The sequence below is a fragment of the Oncorhynchus tshawytscha genome, linkage group LG16 (assembly GCF_018296145.1).
Source record: "Oncorhynchus tshawytscha isolate Ot180627B linkage group LG16, Otsh_v2.0, whole genome shotgun sequence".
Classification (NCBI taxonomy): domain Eukaryota; kingdom Metazoa; phylum Chordata; class Actinopteri; order Salmoniformes; family Salmonidae; genus Oncorhynchus; species Oncorhynchus tshawytscha.
In genome coordinates, this window is record NC_056444.1 from 38,497,857 (window position 1) to 38,525,437 (window position 27,581).

General features: G+C 43.7%; 1 protein-coding gene across 1 annotated transcript in view; it reads right to left on the bottom strand.

The window, feature by feature from the left end:
* The window catches only part of LOC112215630 (ubiquitin-protein ligase E3C), a 37,785-nt gene extending 10,204 nt beyond the window's left edge, over nucleotides 1-27,581 (bottom strand). Inside the window, exons 1-19 of the mRNA XM_024374816.2 lie at nucleotides 27,397-27,581; nucleotides 26,383-26,545; nucleotides 26,000-26,053; nucleotides 25,821-25,895; nucleotides 25,456-25,602; nucleotides 25,214-25,329; nucleotides 24,822-24,979; nucleotides 24,535-24,700; nucleotides 22,927-23,147; nucleotides 22,525-22,676; nucleotides 21,927-22,117; nucleotides 18,108-18,194; nucleotides 17,656-17,819; nucleotides 16,653-16,879; nucleotides 14,464-14,568; nucleotides 14,128-14,215; nucleotides 8,852-8,949; nucleotides 8,413-8,545; nucleotides 7,295-7,542 (exon numbers count right to left, since the gene is read on the bottom strand). Coding sequence (XP_024230584.2) covers nucleotides 7,295-7,542; nucleotides 8,413-8,545; nucleotides 8,852-8,949; nucleotides 14,128-14,215; nucleotides 14,464-14,568; nucleotides 16,653-16,879; nucleotides 17,656-17,819; nucleotides 18,108-18,194; nucleotides 21,927-22,117; nucleotides 22,525-22,676; nucleotides 22,927-23,147; nucleotides 24,535-24,700; nucleotides 24,822-24,979; nucleotides 25,214-25,329; nucleotides 25,456-25,602; nucleotides 25,821-25,895; nucleotides 26,000-26,053; nucleotides 26,383-26,451 — 2,499 coding nt within the window. The 5' untranslated portion in view covers nucleotides 26,452-26,545; nucleotides 27,397-27,581. The remainder of the gene's footprint in view (nucleotides 1-7,294; nucleotides 7,543-8,412; nucleotides 8,546-8,851; nucleotides 8,950-14,127; nucleotides 14,216-14,463; nucleotides 14,569-16,652; nucleotides 16,880-17,655; nucleotides 17,820-18,107; nucleotides 18,195-21,926; nucleotides 22,118-22,524; nucleotides 22,677-22,926; nucleotides 23,148-24,534; nucleotides 24,701-24,821; nucleotides 24,980-25,213; nucleotides 25,330-25,455; nucleotides 25,603-25,820; nucleotides 25,896-25,999; nucleotides 26,054-26,382; nucleotides 26,546-27,396) is intronic.

Sequence of the window (27,581 nt, forward strand, 5' to 3'; positions counted from 1 at the left end):
ACATAATCTGTCTAAAAACATACGGGCTTTCAAATCTGCCCGCCTCAAACTTTATAAATGTCAATTCTATCCTTGACCTGGGCTGCCATTAAGAACTATGGCCAAGCAGGTGGCTCATAAAACGGGGAGCTAATGTACTGGAATTGTCCTAAAGAAAGAGCCCGTTCCAAGCATTAAATATACAGGTCCTTATAAATGATTGCACTAAAAAAAGAATCCTGACCACATCAGCTAAATGGATTATAAATCTACACCATTTCCATAATGCATGCATCTTAAAACACATAGGCAGGCATAAATCCCTGGCTATTTTCTAAACACAGGTTAATTGGGCAACTTCAAACACAGTCTATTTTTTATGCAAATGAATCCACTCAGCATTTCTCGGGGAGCCTCTACGAATTCCCTGGCCATATGCGCCGCATGCTCCCTTGAAACCTATCAATAACAACACAGTGCCGGGAAGAGGTGGCAATAAGTAGACCTGTATGGGGGAAGAGTAAAAATCTGTGGTATATATTTTATTTTTTCGGTCGCTTTATTTATGAGTGTTTATTGCCAGAAATTGTGCCAAAATGACTCGGGATAAAACTGATTAATTATGGACCGTCGTCCCCTTTTAATATAAGTGAGTGCAGTGGCAACGCAATTAAAACAGATCGCGGCACCATCAGGGAGAATAAACGCCCGACAACATTGCAGGTTGCCTTCTGTTAGCTGCCAAATAAATCCCTTAATTTACAACATTAAGAATCAATCAAAATATAATGCCTTTCAAACGCATCACTATCAATCAGGGGTGCAACCTGGACACCTCTGAAGGGGAACTTTTAGTCCGACCGGGTAGATCAATGAGGAAAGGCACTAGGGAGGACAGAGGAGGGTGAGGGAGGGGTGCAAACAAACACACAAAACTTCAGCCACCCTGAGAGAGTTTGGAGGGCAGGTCAGGGCTAACAATACAGGGCTTTTGGGTGCAGTGCACTATCATGAGGGGGCAGGGTGGGTGTTCCAGGTGGATGGATGAGGTGAGTAATGGGTGAGGCGTGGAGACACAAGAGAGGTATGTGGCAGGGTCTACAGTCAATCACGGATTACAAAAAGAAAACCAGCCCCGTCGCGGACCAGGATGTCTTGCTCCCAGACAGACTAAATAAATTCTTTGCTCGCTTTGAGGACAATACAGTGCCACTGACACGGCCCGCTACCAAAACCTGCGGACTCTCCTTCACTGCAGCCGATGTGAGTAAAACATTTAAACGTGTTAACCCTCGCAAGGCTGCAGGCCCAGACGGCATCCCCAGCCGCGTCCTCAGAGCATGCGCAGACCAGCTGGCTGGTGTGTTTACGGACATATTCAATCAATCCTTATCCCAGTCTGCTGTTCCCACATGCTTCAAGAGGGCCACCATTGTTCCTGTTCCCAAGAAAGCTAAGGTAACTGAGCTAAACGACTACCGCCCCGTAGCACTCACTTCCATCATCATGAAGTGCTTTGAGAGACTAGTCAAGGACCATATCACCTCCACACTACCTGACACCCTAGACATCCAATTTGCTTACCGCCACAATAGGTCCACAGACGACGCAATCTCAACCACACTGCCCTAACCCATCTGGACAAGAGGAATACCTATGTGAGAATGCTGTTCATCGACTACAGCTCAGCATTTAACACCATAATACCCTCCAAACTCGTCATCAAGCTCGAGGCCCTGGGTCTCGACCCTGCCCTGTGCAACTGGGTACTGGACTTCCTGACGGGCCTCCCCCAGGTGGTGAGGGTAAGTAACATCTCCACCCCGCTGATCCTCAACACTGGGGCCCCAAAAGGGTGCGTTCTGAGCCCTCTCCTCTACTCCCTGTTCACCCATGACTGCGTGGCCATGCACGCCTCCAACTCAATCATCAAGTTTGCAGACAACACTACAGTGGTAGGCTTGATTACCAACAACGACGAGACTGTCTACAGGGAGGAGGTGAGGGCCCTCGGAGTGTGGTGTCAGGAAAATAACCTCACACTCAACGTCAACAAAACAAAGGAGATGATTGTGGACTTCAGGAAACAGCAGAGGGAGCACCCCCCTATCCACATCGGCGGGACAGTAGTGGAGAGGGTATTAAGTTTTAAGTTCCTCAGCGTACACATCACGGACAAACTGAATTGGTCCACCCACACAGACAGCGTTGTGAGGCTGAAGAAATTTGGCTTGTCACCAAAAGCACTCACAAACTTCTAGATGCACAATTGAGAGCATCCTGTCGGGCTGTATCACCACCTGGTACGGCAACTGCTCCGCCCATAACCTTAAGGCTCTCCAGAGGGTAGTGAGGTCTGCACAACGCATCACCAGGGGCAAACTACCTGCCCTCCAGGACACCTACACCACCCGATGTCACAGGAAGGCCATAAAGATCATCAAGGACAACAACCACCCGAGCCACTGCCTGTTCACCCCGCTATCATCCAGAAGGCGAGGTCAGTACAGGTGCATCAAAGCAGGGACAGAGAGACTGAAAAACAGCTTCTATCTCAAGGCCATCAGACTGTTAAACAGCCACCACTAACATTGAGTAGCTGCTGCCAACATACTGACTCAACTCCAGCTCACTTTAATAATGGAAATTGATGTAAAAAATGTATCACTAGCCACTTTAAACAATTCCACTTAATATGTTTACATACCCTAAATTACTCATCTCATATGTATATACTGTACTCGATACCATCTACTGCATCTTGCCATCTTTATGTAATACATGTATCACTAGCCACTTTAAACAATGCCACTTAATATGTTTACATACCCTACATTACTGATCTCATATGTATATACTGTACTCGATACCATCTACTGCATCTTGCCATCTTTATGTAATACATGTATCACTAGCCACTTTAAACAATGCCACTTAATATGTTTACATACCCTACATTACTGATCTCATATGTATATACTGTACTCAATACCATCTACTGCATCTTGCCTATGCCGTTCTGTACCATCACTCATTCATATATCTGTATGTACATATTCTTTATCCCTTTACACTTGTGTGTATAAGGTAGTAGTTGTGGAATTGTTAGGTTAGATTACTCGTTGGTTATTACTGCATTGTCGGAACTAGAAGCACAAGCATTTCACTACACTCGCATTAACATCTGCTAACCATGTGTATGTGACAAATAAAATTTGATTTGATTTGAGAGGAGGGGGGCAGTCTGATCCACACATCCTACTGAAGGTTACTGGGAGCCTGGCTGGACAGTGATGTGGAGCTGTGAGACTGGCAACAGGAGACCTCTCTCTTTAATAGCCCAACAAAAGAGTCTGGAAGAAGAAGGGCTCGGAAAACAGCAACCAGGCGGCACAGCATCTTAAAAAGTTCAGTATTTTACAACTTGGATGGATCCTCACTCTGAAATCAGTCTATGGGCCACGAGGAACTGTAAATCAAACACAGTCAAACTTTAGCAACATGAATATATTTTTTTTCATGACCAAATCAACTCAATAATTTGGTTTGACGTTAACTTGAGGTGATTTGCCCTTTTTTAGTGGACATTGCACGGTTGCTTTTAGATGCCAGAGAGAACAGTGAGAGACCAGCAACCTTGCCTTAGAATCCAGATGCTAGAGAGATACAATACTGAAGGCTATGCGAATTCAATATGCTTTCATTCTCATTATATACTTATGTGGTCTGTAATGTTATGTGGTTTCTGTTTGTGGAGTCAACCTTTATACATGTCAGTTGGGAGGACAAGTTAGGAAGAGCGATAGCCCATATTGTGATGTCCAATCCCATTTCAGTGAGTACCCCAAACAGGCCCACTCCTGACGACAATACATTACCTCCACAACAATGGCAGGCCGGGAGGCCATTCATTAACTATATTAATCTCCTGTGTCCCATAGGCCCTGGCGTGTGTACCACGCATCTCAGCGCAGCAGTGATGCAATCCTAATCTATAACAGTTCCATCTTTCCTCCCGGTTCATCGCCAATAACAGCACTAAACAAATATCAATATACCACTCAAACGAGCACTCACAAGCCCATATTTATGGAGAAAGAGAGAACTTTAGGTAGGGTTAATTGAAAGCCAAATTCTAAATAATTTCCCCTACCTTTATTGCCTGAGCCATTAGCTGTAGTGAGAGGGGAGGGGGGAGCAGAGCATGCTGCTAGCAGCTGACTGGCCATTTCATAGTGGGACGAATACAGAGAGAGACCAGGTCTAGTCCCAAATGGCACCCTAAAGCCCTATGTAGTGCACTACTTTGACAAGGGCCCATATGACTGGTCAAAAGTAGTGCAGTATAAAAAGGGAATAGTGTGCTATTTAGGGCCAAAGCCCAGGAGGAGTTATGGTGCTCTGACGAGTGGACGGGACCATCTTGGAGAGAGCGAGAGAGAGAGAGAGAGAGAGAGGACTTTCAGATCAAAATGCTATTACCACATGCTTTGACCGCTTATTTATGTCCCTGACGGCGGAGGGCTGGCGCTGATTTAGCGCCCGGCCAAATGCAATCGCTCCACAAACAATGAGGAAAGAATCACCGGCTAATAGAAGGCCATATTGAGAGGGGGCCGGTTGTCATGAGGTCATTCTTCTCCCGTTGAGAATGAGATGACCCCTCTTCCGACTCACACACATACTCTCTCGATAAACAATCAGCCAGCACATGCATTAAAGAACATTTAAAAACATTAGGCTCTAATAAATTGTGCCATCAGGGAGGGGAAAAGGGGGAAGGGAAAACAAAGCCATCAACAGATTGCACATGCTGTCGGGTAAATAAACCAAACTCGGCTTCAAGCTCTATAGTTTATTCCATTCAAACTGGTCACATTCTTGGACATAAAATAATAATTATCAAGGACACCAAACACCTTTGTTAGATATGAAGTCAAGTTGAAATACTAACAACCATAACATGTTATAATGAATCAGCCTTGTCCCTGTACTGTACCTCTGTTATTCAATGTTAGGGCAGCCTCATTGGTAGTGATCTCTGATCAAACCCAGATGATCTGCTGGTGTCTGGGGCACAGTGTGACCCTCAGAGAAGGACCACAAGAGGGCAGGCCAGAACCCCCTCCCTGAGGTACTGGAGCGCGGTGTTGCCGACTACATTTCACATCTCATTAACTGATTAGACTTCATCAAACGTTGGTCGGTTTACCTACCTACCATCTACTTACACACATTGGTTGGTTTACCATCTAATTACAACATTAGAGGTGCTTGTTGTTTCCGTTAATGCTTGAAGATACCTGGTGATAATAACTACACCCTTGGGTGAGTCTTCCCTCATTTCTAAATTGGTGAGTTCCCGCTGCAAGTACTTTAGCATCTCATTCTTCCATTGTCTGTGACATTAGGCAGGTTCCCATTGACTCAGGTTTATTCCACAAATGCAATGTCGCAAACATTTGTAATGGAAACGGCAGATGCAGGAGAAATTTTCCAAAGATCAAATAAATGTTTATCCGTTCGCCGGAGTGGATTTTTCTTTTGTTCAACTTTATTGCGACAAATGATGTAAATTGTGTTTTTCAAACAGATTATTATTGCAGAAAAATGTTGAAGGTACGCGAGGCACGTGATGTTATCACATAACTATAAGCGCAACTCAACATTTAATTCTAAATGCACACTGCTTGCAATATCCATTTATTTAAAAAAAAAATAATACAAAAAAATGCTTTTGCAAGACAAGGATCGTCTTGACTTTCAAGAATGACTGAATTGCTTCACATTGCAATTTGAAGTTTCACCATCAAATTGGTTCAGAACTCCAGGCCTACGAGTGCAAGTTGCACCATGTCACAGACCGTGGCGATAAGTCGGCACACACATTTATTAGAATGGCCTAAATGGAAAATATTTTTTGTCCCTGACCCCAAAAAATATTGGTCGAAAAGTCGACTGTTGTGTTCTATTAAAAAGTTAATTTTTCCATATAGACACACCCTATGTTTGAATAGAATCAACTATATTTAGGCTACTGAACTTGTCTAATGCTTTAAGCATTGCGATTAAAAATAAAACGATATAGCCTAACCAGAAGACGAAAAAAAACTATTCCCGACCCTCCGCTGCCCAGAGCTGTTGGCCTTCGCAGATTCTGCCTTTAAGCTCCTGAAGTTGCTGGTAATAGGCTACACCAGCGGTCGGCAGCCCTTTCCTTTGGAGTGCCACGTTATCATACCGTTTCTACTGATCTGCGTGCCAGTTTAATTTCATTTCAACAAGGTCTTCATATCTCAAAATCAATGTCATGGTGGTTAATCAAAACTCGATCTAAATGAAAATGATACAAATCTAAACGTAACTTCTAATGGCCATTGCCAATACGTAAAAATAGCCTACATAAAGCCAACAAATAAAAACATTGCAGTCTGCAGGTAGAAAATATCCTTATAAAAATAAATATCCCATAAATCACATCTTCAAGGAACTTGAGACATTGTATCAACTATTAAGTTGGTCAGCCTGAAGCTTGTGCTAGCAAACTTGCAACATTGTATGAAGTATTTTGGGCCCTCAAGAGTTTCCTGCGCCAGTGTGCTCCGGACACACATAGCTGTAGGCTATTTGTAATTTGATAAGAAGTAATCAGGTAGGCCTATTTTATGATTTTTCCACCTGACCAGAGCATGACACCCCCCCCCATGCTGAGTGGTTATCGAAAGGGAGAGTGCCGGAAAGATTTTTCCAATAGGCTAGGTTGAGGAAATATTGTCATTCTCAATTAATGTAAAAACAGACTTTGTTAAATTACTGTTTAAATTAATAAAACATTTCTTTGAGAAGCTCCACAGTGATGGTGAGTTAAGACAATCAGAAATAGTATCAGATCCCCAAATGGGCACATTTCTAGGCCTACATTTGTGCTGCCTTAATCGACGTCCACGTCATCGGCGCCCGGGGAGCAGTTGTTGTTGGGGGTTAACTGCCTTGCTCAAGGGCAGAACGGCAATTTGCTTAAATGGATAATGGGGAATTTTTTTCTTCAGGTGAAACGTCATTATGTCCTGCTGTTTTTAGATAAGACAGCTCAATGGAAACGCAACACAAGAACACTGACTTTTACAGATACCTGGAAATAGACAGCTTTACCTTTCCCAGTGCAGCCTGGGTGGTCTAGCCCACCAACAGCACACGTTTGCCCAGCGTCGGAATGGGTTCGAATCCGGCCCACTGCCTTTGTGAAACACTATCTTTCCACTGTCTCTCCTCGATCCAATAAAACACATAAAAAATGTTATATTGATAACGTTACCTTCCCCAGTATCCGTCCCAGGAAGTAGTAGTGTCTGGCGAAGGAGTCTCCGACCAGCATCTGGGCGGTGGGGCTGGGGTAGAGAAGGCCCTCGTTGGTGGTCTTGAAGAACCCCTGGTTGGGGTTGAAGCCCGACTTGAGCAGCTCGTTGAGGAATTCACGGAAGATGCCCCCTCCATCGATGCCCGCCTCGTCCAGGCCGTGGGCGTTGAGCAGGTGCACCCGGATACGTTTCTTCAGGTCCGCCTCTGGATACAGGGGACACGGGAGGAAATGAAGTTAATACAGAAAATATAGAAATATAATATATAGAAAAGGCCTGTTATATTTTACTTCCAGAAATGACAAAAATGATAAAAAAGTTAAGATTCCATTCCCTTATTCTGACACCTCTTTTGAAAGATCAGAGTATTCTACTCAAAGTAGAAGCAGTCTACATGGAAATATACATGCATGCATGTTATGAACACTTACAATCTAGAAATCTACTGTATATGTAGGGATAAAACGGAAAATATCGATTTTAGCGTTTTTATTTCTCCCATTTCCACATCGAGGCATGATTTCTCTGACCTGAGGAATATTCAAATCAAAGCGTATCAAAAGAGGTCACGTTTCAGCATAATTAATATGCGGTGGTAAATCAGAGCAGCTATAACATAGAAAGTCACATAAATGATATCGTTTTCAGCCCCTCCAAGGCAAGGTCTCCTACTACTCGCTTTAATCATATGGCCAAACGAGTGCTCTTTTAAATTCAAACACAAAAGAGGGGACTTAAAATAACTGATTTCACGCTTTATGCGATCCGTCCGAATAATCACGATCATTTATGCTTTCATGAAATCCCACAGTTCCAAGACCGATGCGAAAGCTAGCCTTCATTTCTAACGGGATCTGCAACCTCGACGACAAAATCTGGATTTTATGGACCACAAATATTAGAAACTGAGGCTGCGTCCCAAAATGCACTCGTTCACTACTTTATTATACCAGTAATTTCCATCCAAACGGAAGTGAACAAGTGCACACTTTGGGAGAAAGAGAGACTATTGGGACACAGCCCGAGACATTACCCTTCTAACCAAACTGTATCCCTCCTCAGCCTAACCATGTACCGTTTTCTGGGGAGAGCTTGTCGTAGGCGTCCTCGTAGATGTAGTTCCGTCTGATGGTGACGTTGATCCCGTCCAGAAACGGCCCGTCTCCCTGGACGTCCCGCTTGTCCGCGTATATCAGTCTCTGGAAGATCTTCACCAGGAACAAGCAGGTTTAAATGACTACCTACAGCCAAGCCAGGTTTTATAGGACATCTATACTGACTACATGGACTATTTCTAATGGAGGTAGTAAATAAAGACGATAAAACAATGTAAACAAATGCTATGTGCTTGTTTTCTCTTCAATTGGTTTCTGAGAGGTAATGTCTGCGAATTCTAGAATAACTAATATAGTGACACATTGATAAATGAGGTGAAAATTAAGTCAGTTGTACAGACTATTCCTCAAGGGTTTGGGTTTTATAACAAATACATGCAGGGCTGAGATGTGGAGCACCTTGACTCGCTCCTCAAAGGGCACGACGAAGGGCAGCTCAGTCAGGATGGCCAAGTGTCTCTCCTCAGACACAGACAGCTGTGGAGGCTCCATCCCCACTAGAATAGAATCAAATAGAACATCCTTTAATTTTTCCTCGTCTCCTACAACAATACAGTAGAGTCCTGCATCTGGTCGGATACCCACGGTTCCCCGCGGTTGACACGCAACAAAAAAATTGAATCAGCAGGCGGGTGAAATGAAAACATTCTTCCTACCCTCTGGGAGGCTCGCAGTTCAGAACAATTATATTGCGGTTCGAAAACGTTTCAAATTAAGATAAAAAGCCAGGAGCTTGTTGTGTTGAATTGTGTTGCAAATTCCATTACGTGAGTGGTGAGGCAGACATAGCCTAGGCTTAGGCTGCCAGCCATGCAGTGAGAGTGGAGCAGGGAACTGTCCATTATGTGTGGTGCTGAAACATGCCTAATTTGTCCACGTGCAGTGCTTATGTTCCCTTCTGCTACGCAACAATATGTTGCAAAGTTTATTTTCCCTGACTCCTAGCTCACACGAAAATGGCTAACAGGAGAATTGGAAAGAAAGATGGTGAAATACACCATTGTGTATTATGATGGTGAATGATGGTTAAAATGGTGAAAGACACCATCGTGGAAACAGGTGCTGCGGAAGTGAAATCCCCGGGTTGGAAGGATTTTGTAGTCATTGTGGACAGGGAGAACAACCACCCAGTAGATGGATACACAGCCTGCAAAAGTGCAAGTAGGTATTTGTTTAAGATAATTAACTGAATTATCAGACAAAAATTATATTTTATTCAGGCCTTTATACCTTTATTCAGTTCATTTAGACCAGAGGTTCCCAAACTTTTTATAGTCCCGTACCCCTTCAAACATTCAACCTCCAGCTGCGTACCCCCTCTAGCACCAGGGTCAGCCACACACACTATACAATACATTTATTAAACATAAGAATGAGTGTGAGTTTTTGTCACAGCCCGGCTCGTGGGAAGTGACAAAGAGCTCTTATAGGACCAGGGCACAAATAGTAATATTATAATAATCAGTCATTTTGCTCTTTATTTAACCATCTTACATATAAAACCTTATTTGTTCATCATCAATTGTGAATAACTCACCACAGGTTAATGAGAAGGGTGTGCTTGAAAGGATACACATAACTCTGCCATGTTGGATTGTATTGGAGAGAATCGGTCTTAAATCAATTTCCACACACAGTCTGTGCCTGTATTTATTTTTCATGCTAGTGAAGGCCGAGAAGCCACTCTCACATAGGTACATGGTTGCAAAGGGCATCAGTGTCTTCACAGCGCGTTCTGCCAAGGCAGGATACTCTGAGCGCAGCTCAATCCAGAAATCTGGCAGTGGCATCTGATTAAATTCAATTTTCACAGAACCGCTTGTTGCAATTCCGATGAGGCTCTCTTGTTCAGATATCGGTAGGTGGACTGGAGGCAGGACATGAAAGGGATAACAAATCCAGTTTGTGTCATCCGTTTTGGGAAAGTAACTGCGTAATTGCGCACACAACTCACTCAGGTGCTTCACTATATCACATCTGACATATATCACATCTGACACATCCGTAAATTGAGTTAATTTGCACACAAAAAAAATCATACAACGATGGAAAGACCTGTGTGTTGTCCTTGGTAATGCAGACAGAGAAGAGCTCTAACTTCTTAATCATAGCCTCAATTTTGTCCCGCACATTGAATATAGATGCGGAGAGCCCCTGTAATCCTAGATTCAGATCATTCAGGTGAGAAAAAACATCACCCAGATTGGCCAGACGTGTGAGAAATTCATCTGACCGCTTGCATGATGACAAGTGAAAACTTATGGTCAGTAAAGAAAACTTTAAGCTCGTCTCTCAATTAAGAAATACTTGTCAATACTTTGCCCCTTGATAACCAGAGCACTTCTGTATGTTGTAAAAGTGTTACATGGTTGCTGCCCATATCATTGCATAGTGCAGAAAATACACAAGACTTCAGGGGCCTTGATTTAACAAAGTTAACCATTTTCACTGGAGTGTCCAAAACATCTTTCAAGCTGTCAGGCATTCCCTTGGCAGCAAGAGCCTCTCCGGTGGATGCTGCAGTGTACCCAAGTGGCGTCGGGAGCAACTGCTTGCATGCGGGTTACCACTCCACTATGTCTCCCTGTCATGACTTTTGAGCCATCAGTACAGATACCAACATGAGCAGCAGATACTTTTGTCTACATACGGACCCTTAGTGGAATTCCCGTGAGAGAGTAACAGTTAATGTGTTTGGATGTTAATTATTTGACTAGGCTACCTGTTATTTCGCTGAACATTAGATGGTTTAATATTATTTTTGGCAGTGAAACGAAGCTAATCAGGTGAGAAAAAAACCTGTTGAAAGACTGTTTGAAAATATATATACATACAGTGCCTTGCGAAAGTATTCGGCCCCCTTGAACTTTGCAACCTTTTGCCACATTTCAGGCTTCAAACATAAAGATATAAAACTGGATTGTATTTATCATCATTAGTCATTTAGGTCAACATTGGATCATTCAGAGATCCTCACTGAACTTCTGGAGAGAGTTTGCTGCACTGAAAGTAAAGGGGCTGAATAATTTTGCACGCCCAATTTTTCAGTTTTTGATTTGTTAAAAAAGTTTGAAATATCCAATAAATGTCGTTCCACTTCATGATTGTGTCCCACTTGTTGTTGATTCTTCACAAAAAAATACAGTTTTATATCTTTATGTTTGAAGCCTGAAATGTGGCAAAAGGTCGCAAAGTTCAAGGGGGCCGAATACTTTCGCAAGGCACTGTATATATATATATATATAATATAATATATATATAATAATTTATATGGCCTGCATATGGTCAAAAACTGGTACGTATGCGCAATGCTGTCGGGGGTGCATTATTTTATATAAAATAATGTACCCCCGACAGCATTGCGCGTACGTACCAGTTTTTTCTGCACTATGCAATGATATGGGCAGCAACCATGTAACACTTTTACAACATACAGAAGTGCTCTGGTTATCAAGGGGCAAAGTATTGACAAGTTTTTCTTAATTGAGAGACGAGCTTAAAGTTTTGTTTACTGACCATAAGTTTTCACTTGTCATCATGCAAACTGGTACGTATGCGCAATGCTGTCGGGGGGTGCATTATTTCATATAAAATAATGTACCCCCGACAGCATTGCGCGTACGTACCAGTTTTTGGCCATATGCAGGCCATATAAAAATTTTACCGGTGCGGCTGGTAAAAGTTTGAGTAGCCTACTAAATGTAGGCTATTTTTGCAGCCTATAGCCTATTAGATTCTGGGAATTGTTGATTTAAGTTTCAATTAAACTATTTATCTAAATATTGAATGTCATGGTATTGTTTTGTTATGTCGGCTATAGGCTTTCATTAGGTGAGTAGAAGGCTAGTTAGAAGGCTCTTTTTCAAAGAGATCTGAGTTGTCAATGTGCCGCATCGCATCGTGAAAATAAAAAGATAGGGCTTATCGTTCTTAATTCATGGCATGGTTTCCTTTTATCCAAACGCTGAATAGACATGCAGACAAATTCATTCATGCGGGGAATACACTAATAGTTTACTACTCTGGAGTCATAAAAGCAACTAAAGAAATGTATGTTTTATCTGGCAGGTCACGAATCGGCTCTCAGAACAATTCTATGCAGGTGGGTCAGGTTGTGGAGAAAAATCTGTCCTGATGTCAGATATCGGGTGGGGCTCGGAATTGATGTGGCCGGCTCCAAAAAGCTGACCAGTGCATGACTCTACATACAACACAGTACAACGTTAGCTTAAACTTCTCTGTAACAGTCAATCTGTCTGTCTTCTACCCATCCATCTAGTTATTTATTCATTTATCCATCCATCTTCACTTCATGAATTAACCTATCTATCCACACTATCCTAGCATTCATCAATCTATCCATCCATCCGGCTCTAATTCATCCATCTAATAAAAGCCCAATGTAGGGCTTCCTAAAAGCCCCATGTAGGGTTTCCATGACCACACAGTGTTCGGATAGATGCTGACCAGGCCGCACCGAGGTTTCTCTTTCCCACTACCAGAATCTAAACCCCACACTCTTGACCTGCATCTCCCTAATGACAAACACTGAACAGAAAAACCCAGACGCGTATTCATGGAGGGGGCCACACCCAGATAACCAAATCCTTCCATTTCTCCAGTTTCCCCCCCATCCTGCATGCCTGCTAACCCTACTCCCTACCTGACTACAAACCTGCTAGGCCCACTCTCTCCACCCAGCTGACTGTTTACAGGCAGCCCATTAAAGAGTGCTCAATCTTGCCACAATTCCCCGTTCCTCACTAACACACTTTCAATTAACGCAACTGTGAGCTGCCCGTCCAACATGCCCGGACATTTCCATTAAGTGGACGTTTGTTTTGTATTAAACTCGTCATTCGGAACCGTTTAGAACCAAAAACTGTCACAAAAGAAAAGTTAAACCGCCATTCTCCACCCCTTCATTGTCTCCCTTGGAGCTCAATTCTTCTGCTCAATTAGTCAATCCCATCTGCATTTCGCCCATCAGGTTTCCATCTTTGAGGAGAAATATGGCCCGGAGTGGTCAATACGTTGGCCATTCATCACCCGAGGGGCCTGTCCATTTAAGGAAATGAAGAAAGGGCAGACGAATATACAACTAGATGTGGCTGCGCTCATCAGGACTCTCAGGCTAATTGAATTGATCCAGGTATCGGGGCTGGCTGGAGTGGCATTAGGCAGATCATACACGCATTGTTTCTGTTTGTTTTCACACCAGCTCTCTCTGCCGGAGGCCCGCGATGCAGCTCTAAATTAAAGGGCATAAGAGCCTGGCTGTCTCTCTCGACCCATTGCCCTCCCTGGCACTTCGCTGAGGCATTTTGGAGTGACTCGAAGGAAAACAACAAACTTAAGGTTACAGCGGAGCTGACCTAAGCGCTTCATTTACCAGAGGTCACACAGTTTTCCCTGTACCCCAATTAGGGTGTTTCACTGTACTTCTAAAATCTGTGACGACCATCAGTGGTTGGTTAATGCCAAAGACACGTATTACTAAGACAGGGAACTGTTCATGTTTCCCATAGGAAAACATGACACACTCCCCCCCCCATGCGAACACCAGCTGGATATGCACAGTTATATACCAGATAGCTAGGATGCACAGGGTTTCCCACCGTCATTGTTAATGCATAACAGGAACTACTTTTTGGGGCTACTATATTGCATCGTACCATCCAGTGTGGACTGCAGGGGCCCGATGCGTCCCATCCTCCGCGTCCTCCACACGTGTCTGGCTGACGGGACGTACAACTGGGTCACCTGGAGGGGGACGAGCACGGCGCCAGTCAGCAGGACCACACTAACAACATCCTACATAGGGCATAACGTGGACCCGACACATGGCCTGACAGTATGCCACAGGGACTATGTATGGTCACTTCCCAGTATTTTTGTATTGCATGTATTATAATGTATTGTTTTAGTGTATTTTGTATGCTGACCTCACAAAATGAATGTCCATGTAATTGGACATAAAAATTGGACGTAATGGCCGAGAGCACAGTTACCTTATCTGCTCGGATGTTGACCTCTTCAGCAAGCCAATGGCCTGCTGGACAGAATGGTCGTCTGATGTCACGAGCCTTCACCATCTTTACCAAGTTAGTGATGACCTGCAAAATAAATAGCAATAAACAACACAAATAAAAGTGAGAGTTGTTGGGATATTTATTCCTGTCCAGTACGTCAATAACAAAAAATGTCAATCTTGTACTGTCCGGTCCTAAAAACAGGTTCCTGTACTGTCCTGTGAAAAACATGGATTTGTTGCCTCCTATCCCATGTCTTACTGTGTGCAGTGTTGGGATATGAATGTTAGAAGTTGATAAGTACTCCACTGTAAAGACTGAACTTGTCACGTCTATCCTTTCCATAATCTCACTCCACAGTCATTACCGGCACTAGCTAAGAGGAGTAGTCAGACACGTAATTACCTTGAAACAATTGAACACAATAAGCAGGCAACACCGTTTGAATGGATTTTTAAAAAAAAAATTTAAACGCACAACCTTTTCATGCGGGACTCGATCAATCTCGGGGCGGTCATCAGCGACGACTGGAGTCGGTATTCTCAGTAATAATGGGGAGTGCAAAACACTGTTCGTGGCGCGGACGATGGGCTCGGAGACTTAGCCCCTACTCCGAGGAATGAATAAGCATTCCTTAATTAGCCCATCGGGTTAAGTGCACACCTTAATGGGCCTTTCTCAAACTCCACCATGACATCCCTCTCCAAACATAGCCAAGAAGAGAAGGTCCATTAGCAATATTAATACAAGCTTAGTTGATCATTTTCATTAAATTAACTTCTTTCAATTATATAGATAGCTCGACAATGGGGGTGATAAAAGATGGTCGAGGGACGGCTGATGACTCGAACCAAACATTAGCGTGTTAGGGGGTCAGCGGCGTTAAAGCGACTGTAAATCCAGCCCCGTTCAATTTGGAAAATGCCTTTCCAATGCTCTCCCACTTCTTTAATGGGACGTTTTAGCTGACGGTGTTCGCGCTCCTCGGTCTGTTATGAAATTCCTGCCGCATTTGTACACGGCCAACACCTCGGCTGAAAGAAAGCATCGCTCACCTTTGAGGTCCTCTCTCAAATTCAAAGCCAAGAACGAAGTCGCTTAATTACCGTTTCAGGGAAAGAGAGAGGAGGAGGGAGAGGAGGCGGATAGAGTGAAGGAGAGAGAGGTAAAGTTGAGAGAGAGGCGCCTGACGAGTGGCGAATTAACCTCATGTTGTTATCTGCCTCATTTCCTTTTAGTAAACAGACAATGAATGTCCTCATTCAACCCCCTTTGCTCTTCCTGGTGTGAATTTAGCCATGCATGCTCTGTTGCTGATCGACACATTTTTGTAAAAGCTTTTTTGAGAAACCAAAGTCAAAATAAGACATTTTAAAGGCACAGTGCAGTCAAAAACATGGTTTTCCTATGTTCATATATATTTCCACACTATGAAGTTGGAAAAATATTGTGAAAATTATGATAATGCCCTTTTAGTGTAAGAGCAGTTTGAAAAGACCAACGGAAACTTCAGCCTGTTTTAGTGGGATGGTGTTTTGGCTTTCCATGGTGATGTCACTATGCTGTAAATGAGTTAATAGACCAATAATAGAGCTCCAAACCTCCCTGCCAATAACAGCTATTTTTCAGTTTTCCCAACCCCACTCAAACCACTTCCAGACAGTCCTAACAAAAGTCTTGCTTGAGAAATAGCTCTTTGCTAAGAAGCCATTTTTGCTTCTTTTTGACCATTAAGTAAGGTACTTTATTGTTACCCAGAAATGATGTGATAGTGAAATAACGGCTGTATTGTACTTTTAAAAAGAGGGCATTCAAGAGGACACTGAATACACTAGCATGTAACCATTTTCCAAATCCGTTACAAGAGTAAGGACTCAAGCCAGTTGGGAGGCATCTAAATGTTGGATTATGAAACAAGTTTTCTGAATTAGTTTGTAAACATAGGACCGTATCAAAACCCTCAATTAGATGTGGAGCCACTGCCTGGGTCGCATTCACTAGGAGTGAAACGGAAGCAAATGGGTCAAAAAGGGAAGGACTACCTGAACTTTGTTCAATAAGAATGCTTGTACGTGTTTCCCATTGCAAAACGTTTTGCTACAGTGAGACTAATGAATATGACCCCGAATATGACCCTGACCATGCCAGGGCGATGGGTGGGCATTCACCTTGAAGAGCTGGACCCAACGTTTCTGCTCGGCCTGGATGCGCTGCTGCACCTCTGTGTTTGTCTTGACCCCCACGCTGCGGAAGGCGGCCATGTACTCCTCGCGGTGCTCCGTCTTGGTCTCTGGGTAGGCGAGCTTGATAATGCCCAGACAAGCGTCTCTTAGTAACCGAGACAGGGTGACCAGCTCGGACAATGTGAACGGCATCATGGACGTATTGCTGTGGCCTGAAAATGGGTGGACAGGAGGAATGGATGGTTGTTCACTGAATATTACACACATTTGTGAGACTATCCATCTGGATAAAAATATACTGAGTGTAAAAAAAAAAAATCCATGATATAGGTTCAACCTGCATTCACCTGGTCAGTCTATGATCCCTTATCAATGTCACCTCTTAAATTCACTTCAAATCAGAATAGATGAAAGGGAGGAGACAGGTTCAAGTATTTTTCAGCCTTGAGACAATTGAGGCATGGATTGTGTATGTGTGCCATTCAGAGGATGAATGGGCAAGACGAGATTTGAAGTTCCTTTGAACAGGGTATGGTAGCAGGTGCCAAGCGCACCAATTCGTGTCAAGAACTGCAATGCTGCTGGGTTTTTCACGCTCAACAGTTTCCCAAGTGTATCAAGAAGGGTGCACTACCCAAAGGACATCCAGCCACCTTGACACAACTGTGGGAAGCATTGGTGTCAACATGGGCCAGCATCCCTGTGGAACGCTTTGGACACCTTGTAGAGTCCAGGCCCTGACAAATTGAGGCCGTTCTGAGGGCAAAAAGGGGGTGCATCTCAATATTAGGAAGTTGTCCTTCATGATTTCAACACTCAGTGTACATGTGTAGAAGTCTTTAAATTCAAAGTAAAATACAATGTCAGCTGCACCCTGATACAAAACAAGAGGCAGCTGATTTTGAGACTCGGCCTGCGTCCAAAATGGCACCCTATGGGCCCTGGTCAAAAGTAGTGCATAGGAAATAGAACAGAGGGAGTGGCCTACCATGACCTTCCATGGGGTAGCCAAAGAACTCGCTGTCGTGCACAGAGATGAGCGAGTGACTGAAGAGAGAACTGAAGAGATAGAAGAGGGGAATGATGCGATTGGAGTCTTCCAGAGACATGGGAGACCCCCGGGAGATGACCTGCAGCAGCGGAACCATGGACCTGGGGGGGAAGAAAAAGAGAGACTCGCTATATTTACCTGGGAATTTATGCCAACAGGGCACATTGAATTGGCTTACATTCGCCGACAGCCCATCAAGGTCTGTCAATGTGTTCAGGGCTGCATATATCAAGAGTCTCAAAGCAGGAGTTCAGATTTAGGATCAGTTTGGCCTTTTAGATCACAGTGAATAAGATGACACGGACAGGGGTGGACCTGATCCAAGATCAGCACTCCTAAACCGAGACACTTGATACATACAGCCCCTGACCGACATTCAATCAACTCACCCTGTAATCATTTTGGTAGTCATGGACTGTATCAGGTGCCAGAGATGTCTCAGGAAACGTGCGTTGAACGCTAAACTGTACAGAAGCCTGGAGGGGACAAAATAAAAAAAGACAGGCCTAAAAAGATACATATGTCAAAAGGGTTGACAATGTACTCGTCTGTCTGTAAACGTATAAATCGCTCTGCCTCGATGCCCTCCAAGGCGGAGATCGTCAACATTGACCAATTAACTAGAGGACACAAATAAAGATGGAAAAAATACTAGTAAAAGCTGTTGAACCGCAGCATCCCCCAGGAATCTTCCTACTTGGCCCTTTCTCTCCTCCTTCATTCTCCTCTCTCCCTTTTCCGTGACGAAAAAAAGATTAAACGACCCATTAAGCTTTATTTAGACAAGGCACCTTCCATTAGTAAACTAGTTGCTGGCGAGGAGCAGCTCGGGCCTGGGTCATAAACAGGCCCTCTGGCTTCCTGCAGGAGCCCCATTTAACTTAATGGCAACGATGGGGACAATAGAGGAGAAGGGATGGGGGGGGCATAGCCCTCACAATGACCTCAGCGCGCCAGCACGCTTCCACACTCTCCCTAAATTACATGAACACAGGGGAAGGAGGGAGGGAGGGGGTGGGTGAGCCACTGGCTGCATCACGATGGCAACCTATTCCCTATAGTGCCCTGGTCAAAAGTAGTGCACTACGTAGGGAATAGGGTGCCATTTGGAACATTTCCACTGGGCCCTCAACCCGACACGCCGGCCGGCCTAACTAACTAACTAACGGCCCATGGCACCAGAGTGTGAAGGTGCTCGATTGTGTGTGTGTTTCTTTAACACCAAGGGTTAACAACAGGTAACGCCAATGCAGTAATTCAGCTTAAAACAAAATAAAAGCCCCTTGCTTATAAATGGGCCTCTGTCAAATGGGATAGGGTATTGTCACCTATAAGGAAGCCTGTTAAGGGCAGGCAATCTCCTTCTATTCACATGTTGAGAGGTAAAGGTTGATGTAATGCATTGATGTTAATCACCTCTTTTTAATCCTAAACAACTAGCAAAATACAACCCCAAAAAAACATAAACCCTATTAAAATGTGGAACAAATACTTTTTTTTAAAGAAGTAACAAAACAAGAGACGATGCAAAACAAGTGTCTGTAACTCATGAAAGAGAAAACAAAACAGAGAGATATGGTTTTAAAGCCGATCTTGTAAAAGAAAAGTTGACAGAACAGAGAGAGGGAATGGGAAGTGGATGGAATCTCACATAAATAAACTAATGTTGGTGTCGGCCTCCAATCTCTAAGAGTGCATCCAAATTCCCTATATAGTGCACTACTTTTGACCAGGGCCCATAGGGCTCTGGTCAAAAGTCGTGTACTATATAGGGAATAGGGTGTCATTTAGGGCACACTCTTGTTCACCATTGAGCAGCAGAGATTATTTGAAAGGCTGAAAAATGTAAATGATCCTTCTGGGGGGGGGGGGTAAAACGAGTGACAACTCTCTATATGTTTGATAAATCGTTTCTGCCAAGGCCCCCCATCCGTCAGTACAAAAGAGGACGGGAGCCGGGTATAGCATAGTGCTCTGGGCCTTTACAGTGTGCGGCCGGGTGTTTGATTGAAATGGGCAACAGAGCAATAAAATGCTGACTGACAGCCTGATATACGGCCTGCTAGAAACCAAAGCTCCATTTCAATCAGGAAATGAAGGCACTAATAAATACAATCACAGGCATCAAAAAGGTTTGTGTGTGTGTGTGTGTGTGTGTGTCCATAAAAATGACCTTGATGGCCAAAACAGATTATTTTATGTAGACATAATGCAAGAATTTACATATGCTCGCAGAAATAGAGAAAACTAGGCAAAATAAAAGGGAAAGGGCTCGATTCAATCTGAACCACTGAAGAGCTGCGCTACAGCGCGATAGCACTGTAATGTTCCTGCTTTAGAGGAGATTGCATTCACGGTAAACGCTGCATATGTCTGCTAAATCGAAAATGACCTTAAATAGTAATTTGATAAAAACTGGCTTTATTTATGTTAAACTAGCTTAATTCATAAGGGCCTGCGAGTTAGTGCCAGTGGCAGAAAGAGTGTGTTCTCATTGCCCGAGCGTCATTATCTCATGTCAACTCCACAATCACATCAAGCTCTCAAAAACTAATTAAGGACAGAGGCTTGCTAGCACTTACAGTTGTCAGTGAAGATCAGTTGGGGACAGCGAGCCACCTCAGGCCGAGGCTAAGTAACATATCAGTGAAATTACAACAAATACCAAACATTAATCAATTCACTTGAAATTACACCCATTTGGCCTCCCAACAACAAAGACAAAGAGTATAGCAACCAAAACGGTTTTCAATTATTTATTTATTTTAATCTTAAATCGCATGATTAAATCTGAAGTAAAAGATCTTACTGAAAATACAGGGCCTACATATTAGAGCTCTAATAAGAAGAAGGAAGCAAAGAAAAAGATCCAGATTTATTCGAGGCATTGCGCTGGGCTGGCCGTCGGGCATGAGGTGGGAGACGGGAGGGCCGGGCTAGGCAGACGAGCTCTTTTTTTAAACGCAGTAAATCAGGCCCGGGATGCAATTTGCTCCCTTTAGCCTCTTGTAAAGGTATCCCATCCACTTCGCCACTAATTAATCTTCCTCAGTGAGCTAATTATTTTGTACAGATATCCGATAATGATGGAGGACAAGAGGTAAAATTTATGGTAGAAGCAGTTGGACGAAAGGAAGCTGTAAAAATGAGAGAAAATACTTAGGGAGGATTCTAGGACTTTTCCAGCAACTGATTTGGTAAGCAAATCAATGCATCTTCTCTAGTATCGTTTTTGAGAGACATTTGGGTTCTAAAGGTTAGCTTGAATGTTGCCTGAATCAAGTCTAGCATGAGATGAGACAGGATTGTATTCCTTAGTGCACACCATTCCTAACCGTCACAAACATGTTTGCAACTAAAAACGTTTCGCAACGAAGATGAGGGTTTCTTATCAGACAAATTCAGCTAGACATTCCTCCCGTTCCAGCCTGTTTGCTTTCGTTTGGTTTCAAGTGAATACGACCCAGGTAACTCTCCAGCCCTAAACAATAGCCACATTCTTTGTTGCCCACCCTGTAAAAGGTGAGAACAACGCATCAGTAATGATAACACGCTCGCTCTCTCATCCCCTCAGTACGGACAGGTAGTGTCTTCCATTGGCTTTACTAACTATTAACCAGAGGAGTTGACAGAGAACCTCAGTGTGTGCCATAAAGCCCAGGGAAGACCCCCCCCCCCGTCTCACATCCACATCCTGCCCTTATGCAATCAACCCAATCAGCCAGACCAGGGCTAATTACCCTAATCAAGGAGTGACAGCTTCAGAGCTTCCCTGACATCCTAGTACTTCCTCCACCGGTTGTAAATGCCACTAGGGCGAAGACGACAGATAATGGCTGTGCTTCTTCATCGCTATTCACATTAGTTGCTTACAACTTTAAAATTAATGCTGATTCGGAACACCCACTTTCATGATGTCAAAAAATTATTCCTGCAAAATGACCTAAAAGGCTAAATATTCAATTAAAATTCTAGTGAAAGAAAGGTTTTTGAAACAACTAAATGAAAGGATTCAAATAAAACAAAAGTGGTTAAACTAGCACCGTAGATACATGTGAAACCTTAGGTGTGGCACCCTATTCCCTTTGTAGTGCACTACTTTTGACCAAGGCCTGTAGGGCTCTGGTCAAAAGGAGTGCACTATATAGGGAAAATGGTGCCATTTGGGGATGCATTCAATGTAACTAGATCCGATGCAGAACACTGACCTGACTTTAGGCACCATCATGCGGTGCTGCACCATGAGCGTGTGGCAAATGGAGGCCATCATGGTGAAGACCTCTTCGCTGGCAGAGTCCCTCCACACCAGGTTGAGCAGCGCGTTGGTCTGCTGCTTGGTGTCCAGCTTGTGGACGCACTCCTCCGTGATCAGCTGCACCGATATCCGATAACCGTCGTGCTGGAACGAATGAGAACACACAGAATAGGTGTGAGTGAGATATTCCAGTAAGTATAGCAGGGCCTGTATTCATAAAGCCTCAGTAGGATCTAGGATCAGTTCTGCCATTTAGATCATAATGGAGCAAATCGTTTGGCCAGGGGCAGACCTGATCCCAAATCAGCCCACCTACTCTGAGACGCAGGCCCCGGTGTTTATAATGAGGTGCCTAAAGGCTGTGCGGATAAGACTGTGGTCTGCTACTCGTGTGTTACACCTGTATTCAGATGTTAGCCATTTTCATTTGAGAGTGTTGCCTGTGAAGTAAAAGGGCATTCTGAACTATATGCGTTACCTGAAACCTGCAGAGTACTATCCCTGGATTTCGCTCTGTTACCTGTAGTGACACATTAGTGGTAGCTAGCTACCTGTGTGGACGGAGCCTGGATGTCAGTGTCCTCCTCGTCCTCAGAGTCACTGATGACCTCCGGCCTGCTGGTGCTCTCTGACACGGGAAGGAGAGGTAGGAGGGTCTGCAGAGCACGCAGGTATAGCTGGAGGCCCTCCTCTGATAGGGAACCTGCACACACACACACAACATTACTACAAAACACTCCCTCTCGCCATAGATTTTGTTTCTGGTCATTCCCTCCAAATCCTTGTCAGTGTATCTGCTTGTACACGAGAGTACTATTCCCCACACACTGTACACAAAGGTTGTGTCCCAAATGGCACCCTATGACCTAGACAGGGCTCTGTGTAACGTAGTGCACTATGAGAATAGGGTGCCATTTTGGACGCAACAGGAGCGTATCCCTGACAACACTTACCCAGGCACGTCTCCCCGGCTGAGAGGACAAAGTAGAAGAGCCACGGCGCCTGTTTCTGCGCCGCTGCGGAGGAGACTACAGTGGCCTGCAGGGAGCCCAGGAAGGCCTCAAAGGGGAAGTGGAGGCGCGGGTCGGACAGCGCCGGAATAAAGAAGTGAAAGATCTGCTCCGTGAACGGCGCCGAGATGAACTCCTCCGTGAAGGCTGCAAACACAAACTGCCTGTGGAACCAGAGAGAGAGGGAGGGAAATTGATTGTCATTACACAAACGGCTGGAGTGGAGCCGCGTACATTATCCACATTCTAAAATGAGTTGGTTTTAAAATGTGAAGCAAGGGGGTGGCAGCATCATGTTGTGGGGGTGCTTTGCTGCAGGAGAGACTGATGCACTTCACAAAATAGAGGGCATCATGAGGATGGGAAAATTATGTGGATATATTGAGGCAAAAATCTCAAGACATCAGGCAGGAAGTTAAAGCTTGGTCGCAAATGGCTGCGACTCGAACCCAAAATCAATAGTGGCACAGCAATGTAGTGCCTTAGACCACCGCGCAACTCGGGAGGCCAGTTCACTGCATACATGATAATGATATTGGATTAAGCTACTGATCACAAATCAAAATGTACAAATATGTGACAAATAAACATATGAACAGCTTAGATTCCACAATAAATTGTTTTTAAAGGGATAACTAAGTATTTTGTTCACACTGTTAATACAATCCCCAAAAAGTCAGTTGTCAAGTTTTCAAGGTGGAGCACTTTCCGGACAGAGCCTAAATACAGTTTTTTGAGTAAAGTTATTCTTTAAACTCATTACCCAAACAGGGACAATAGAGTGGTCGAGAGAGTAGGTGTCTCCTCCTTTCAGCTCTGTGAGTGCCCCAATATTGTCTTGTCAAACAGAGCTGTTTTTACTGAGTCACTCACACATCTGGTGTCCCCGGTCAGATAATTATCTGTTGGAGTGAGTGTGTACACAAGTTTCTCACACCCAGTCTCTGCTTTTCTTCAAAAAGAAAAGAACGCCCCCCTCATTTGTCATTTAGAATGTTTCAAATTGAGAGCAAATCGTCAATATTCTGTACTCCCGAGTCTGGATCAGTTTTATTGCTCGTTGTAAACAGGTTGGTGAAGCAATTACAGTGTCTCTGTCAACTCAAAGGACAAACAAATGCCCAAAGTTTACATTACCGGTTTACTGGACAATCTTAACAGCATACGCCACAGACAAAGGCATTCCGCTCGTGGCTTCTCACTGTGCTCTTTCCCACATGCTCAGCAGTCGCTGATGCCGAGAGGCTTTGTGTGTGAGGGTGTTTTTATATGTTGGAGGTGAACCTTTTAAGGGGTCTGGCTTTAGCAAAAAAGGGCCTTCTCTGTGTGTGTGTGTGTGTTCTGGTTAGTTTTAGGGTATGTGCGCGTTTGACTGTTCTGATGTGACTGTTTTGGTTTTACAGACACTACGGCTGCTGTTATAGTAGGGTGAAGTTGCCCCTAGACACTGATCTTGGGCCAGGTTATAATTTTCCCCACTAATGGTTAAGGTTAGGATTGGGGGAGAAGCTGATCTGTACCTAGGAAAAACGTATCCCCGGAGTGTTATACCTTGCGCCTGTTGTGCAGGAGGAATAGGTAAAGTGCAGGGGCTTCAGCGTGTGCTCCAGCAGTGTGCCTGCCAAGGGGATCGCGTGCACTCCAGAGGGAGCATCACTGTACTCCAGACTGGAAGGGAGCTTGTGATTCACTAGAATATAAAGCGACCTGTAGTATCCTGAGATAGAAAGAGTAAGACAAAAAGAAAGAGCTGATTCAAATTCAATGGGGCTTGAAAATTAGCATTAACCAAACAAAATGTTATAGTGCACTTCCACAGATATCCTCGTGATATTTACCTTTCTGTACCATATAGTGCAAAATCTGCTCGATTAACGATGCCACACAATTAACGTCTTGAAGGACAGGGAGATAGGTTCTCTCTGAGGAATAGATCTCCAGCATCCTCATGGGAACGGCAACATTCAAACTGTCATCCTTGCAGGTTTGCAGAAGTCTAGGAGAGAGGTGGAAAAAGGGTGTTAAGGTGGTGCAACACACTTCATCGATTTGTTCGCAAAATGCATTCATGGATGTAGAGTGAAGTTGCCCTTAGAAGCTGATCTTGGGTCAGTTTAACATTCTTTCCACTAATAGTTAAGGTTAGGATTGGATGAGGGGAAGCTGATCCTAGATCTGTACCTAGGTGAAACTTCATCCCAGAGCGCATTCATGAAGAAGGCCCCATTACCTGCAGCAGAAGCCCAGGACCCTCTTGATCTGAAACACACACGTCTGTCTTTCGGGCCCCGCCAGCAGCTTCACAAACTGCCCATTGTATTTCACTAGGTTCTGACAAATCCATATCTACAGAGACAGAAATGTTGTGTCATGTTCCCACACGCAAAACGTACATTTGAGTCATTTTAGCATTTAGAACTAAGTTTTTCATTAGTTCAACAACACATTTGCCCAAAAACCATCAGTCCTCACCAATCTCTGAGAGTCCTCACTCTGTCTGTAGAAAAATAGCAGTTGCCTTGTTAAGAGACTAAGACTGGCAGCGTCGGAGATTGGCGGTCCACCTTCTGACTGTGCCTGACAGACACAGCGGTCAAAGTTGCCCCTCTGGATGGCATACTGGAAAACACCAGGGTCAGAGGTCAAACACAAACAGTTATAGCGATGATCCCTTGATAGATACTTCATTGTGTAGACTATCAACATTGCCAGCAGCAATAAAAGGTTATGGAAAAGGGATTGCTGGCAATATAAGGGAGTGTGGAAGGGAATGGCATTGAAACTGAAGAATGGGTGTTGTCTAATGACTGTGAGCTTGTTCATATTAGTAGACATACTTGCTGTTTTCGGTCATGGTATCCTCGTATATAGGATTGAATGATAATTGCATTCTTCAATCTTCGTCTTTCATCCTTATTGAAGTTGAAAAACAGAGTAAAGTAAATAAATACACAGAGAAAGTAAATAATGATTGGTTGACATACAAAGCTGGACGATTTTATGTCAAAGGACTTACCTCTCTTTTTCTCCTTTCCTCTTGTGTCCGGTGTAGGAGAGATGCTTTTTCCTCCTGAAAAACAAAGTATATTAGCCTGGTATGACAAGTAGAAAATAATAAGTCGCTAGGTTAGCCTAGGCAGACAATAGTGGCCACTGTATTTGCACTATCATCTAGGATTGATGTGCATTCCCGGTAATACGTGTCCCCCGTGGACCAGCTCGTACAAAGGCATACTTTTCTAGATTTAATGGCGGGGAAAAAACGTGTACTAAAACACAATTTTCTGATTTACAGACAACTTAGGATGTTGCACACAGCGTTGAGCCAAGGGTGTGAAATACAAGTAGTCAGAAAATCCAAAAGTTATAAAATTATTATTAATCTCATAGTGGTCTTACCTTTTTACTCGCTCCCCCAAGAGACACCTTGGGTCTTGTTTTGAAATCTCCCTCAAAACTGAAGCTCATGGTTAGATTTTATCAAAGAGATGTTTCTAACCATAGATGAAGGATCCTTGTCTTGGTTCAATTCAGGACTTTACAAATTGGGTACTACAGCAATCTGAAAAACAAAGTAAACGAAACATTCCATTCATTTGGTGGCTTGTTGTCTAATTTAGTACAGTACCGACAACTTGACACCATCCAGAATAAAGCATCAATATTAAAGCTGGATAGACACATAGCTACAATTGTTAGCGAACGTTACACTTCCCGCATCTAGAATACTTTTGGAAGGGAAATTGAAAAACAAAAAGAGCAACAACCAGTGGAAAGCGTAACTGACTAGCTAGGCTAACGGTAGCTAGCATGCTTAGCCACAGTAACGTTAGTGTTAGCTAGCTAGCTACAGTAGCTAACGTTGTAAAAAAGTGACTTTTTTTTGACTAGCTATATAGCTAGCACAACACAGCACCTCTTGTGGGGAAAATCACTGTGTAGATGTCTCTCTAACATATTAGCTACATTGTCAACCATGTTCCGGTTTTATGTATGTGTTAGTTAGGCAACTTAGTTAGCAAACGTCACTCCTTTGGTTTTCATTGCACAACACCAAAGACAACCCTCGATGATAGGCTAACTGGCTAGCATGCTAGGTTAGCTAATGACTCAGCAGCTTGTGTATACATCGCTCTTGGTGATCTGTCTGCCACTACTTCATACATTCAATAGCATTGGATGTAGACAACCCCCAAGTTACTTTATTTGTGCGTACATGTAGATGACTCTTTTGACATTATAGCTAGCTAGCCCGTTAGCAAACGTTAGCTGGCCAGCTAACTTTACGGGACAGGTCGCCTTTCTAGCTAGCTAACGCGTTAACGTTAGTAATCATGGCTATCCTCTTGACATCTTTGTTCTAACAGAAGAAATCGTTTGGACTAAAAAATAAAGTAACCGTATGTTGATTACCTTTGATTAATGGAATGACCAACAGAAATGAAAGAGTACATAAGACTTTTGTGCGATATTAAATGAAACAAAAATGTATTGTTGGCTCCTTCTCCCCGTCTTTCCAGAAACACAACATAAACGGGTACGTCCTTCTCTAGAATACTGAAATCCGACTGGATACGCGTTTCAATGTTGAAATGCTA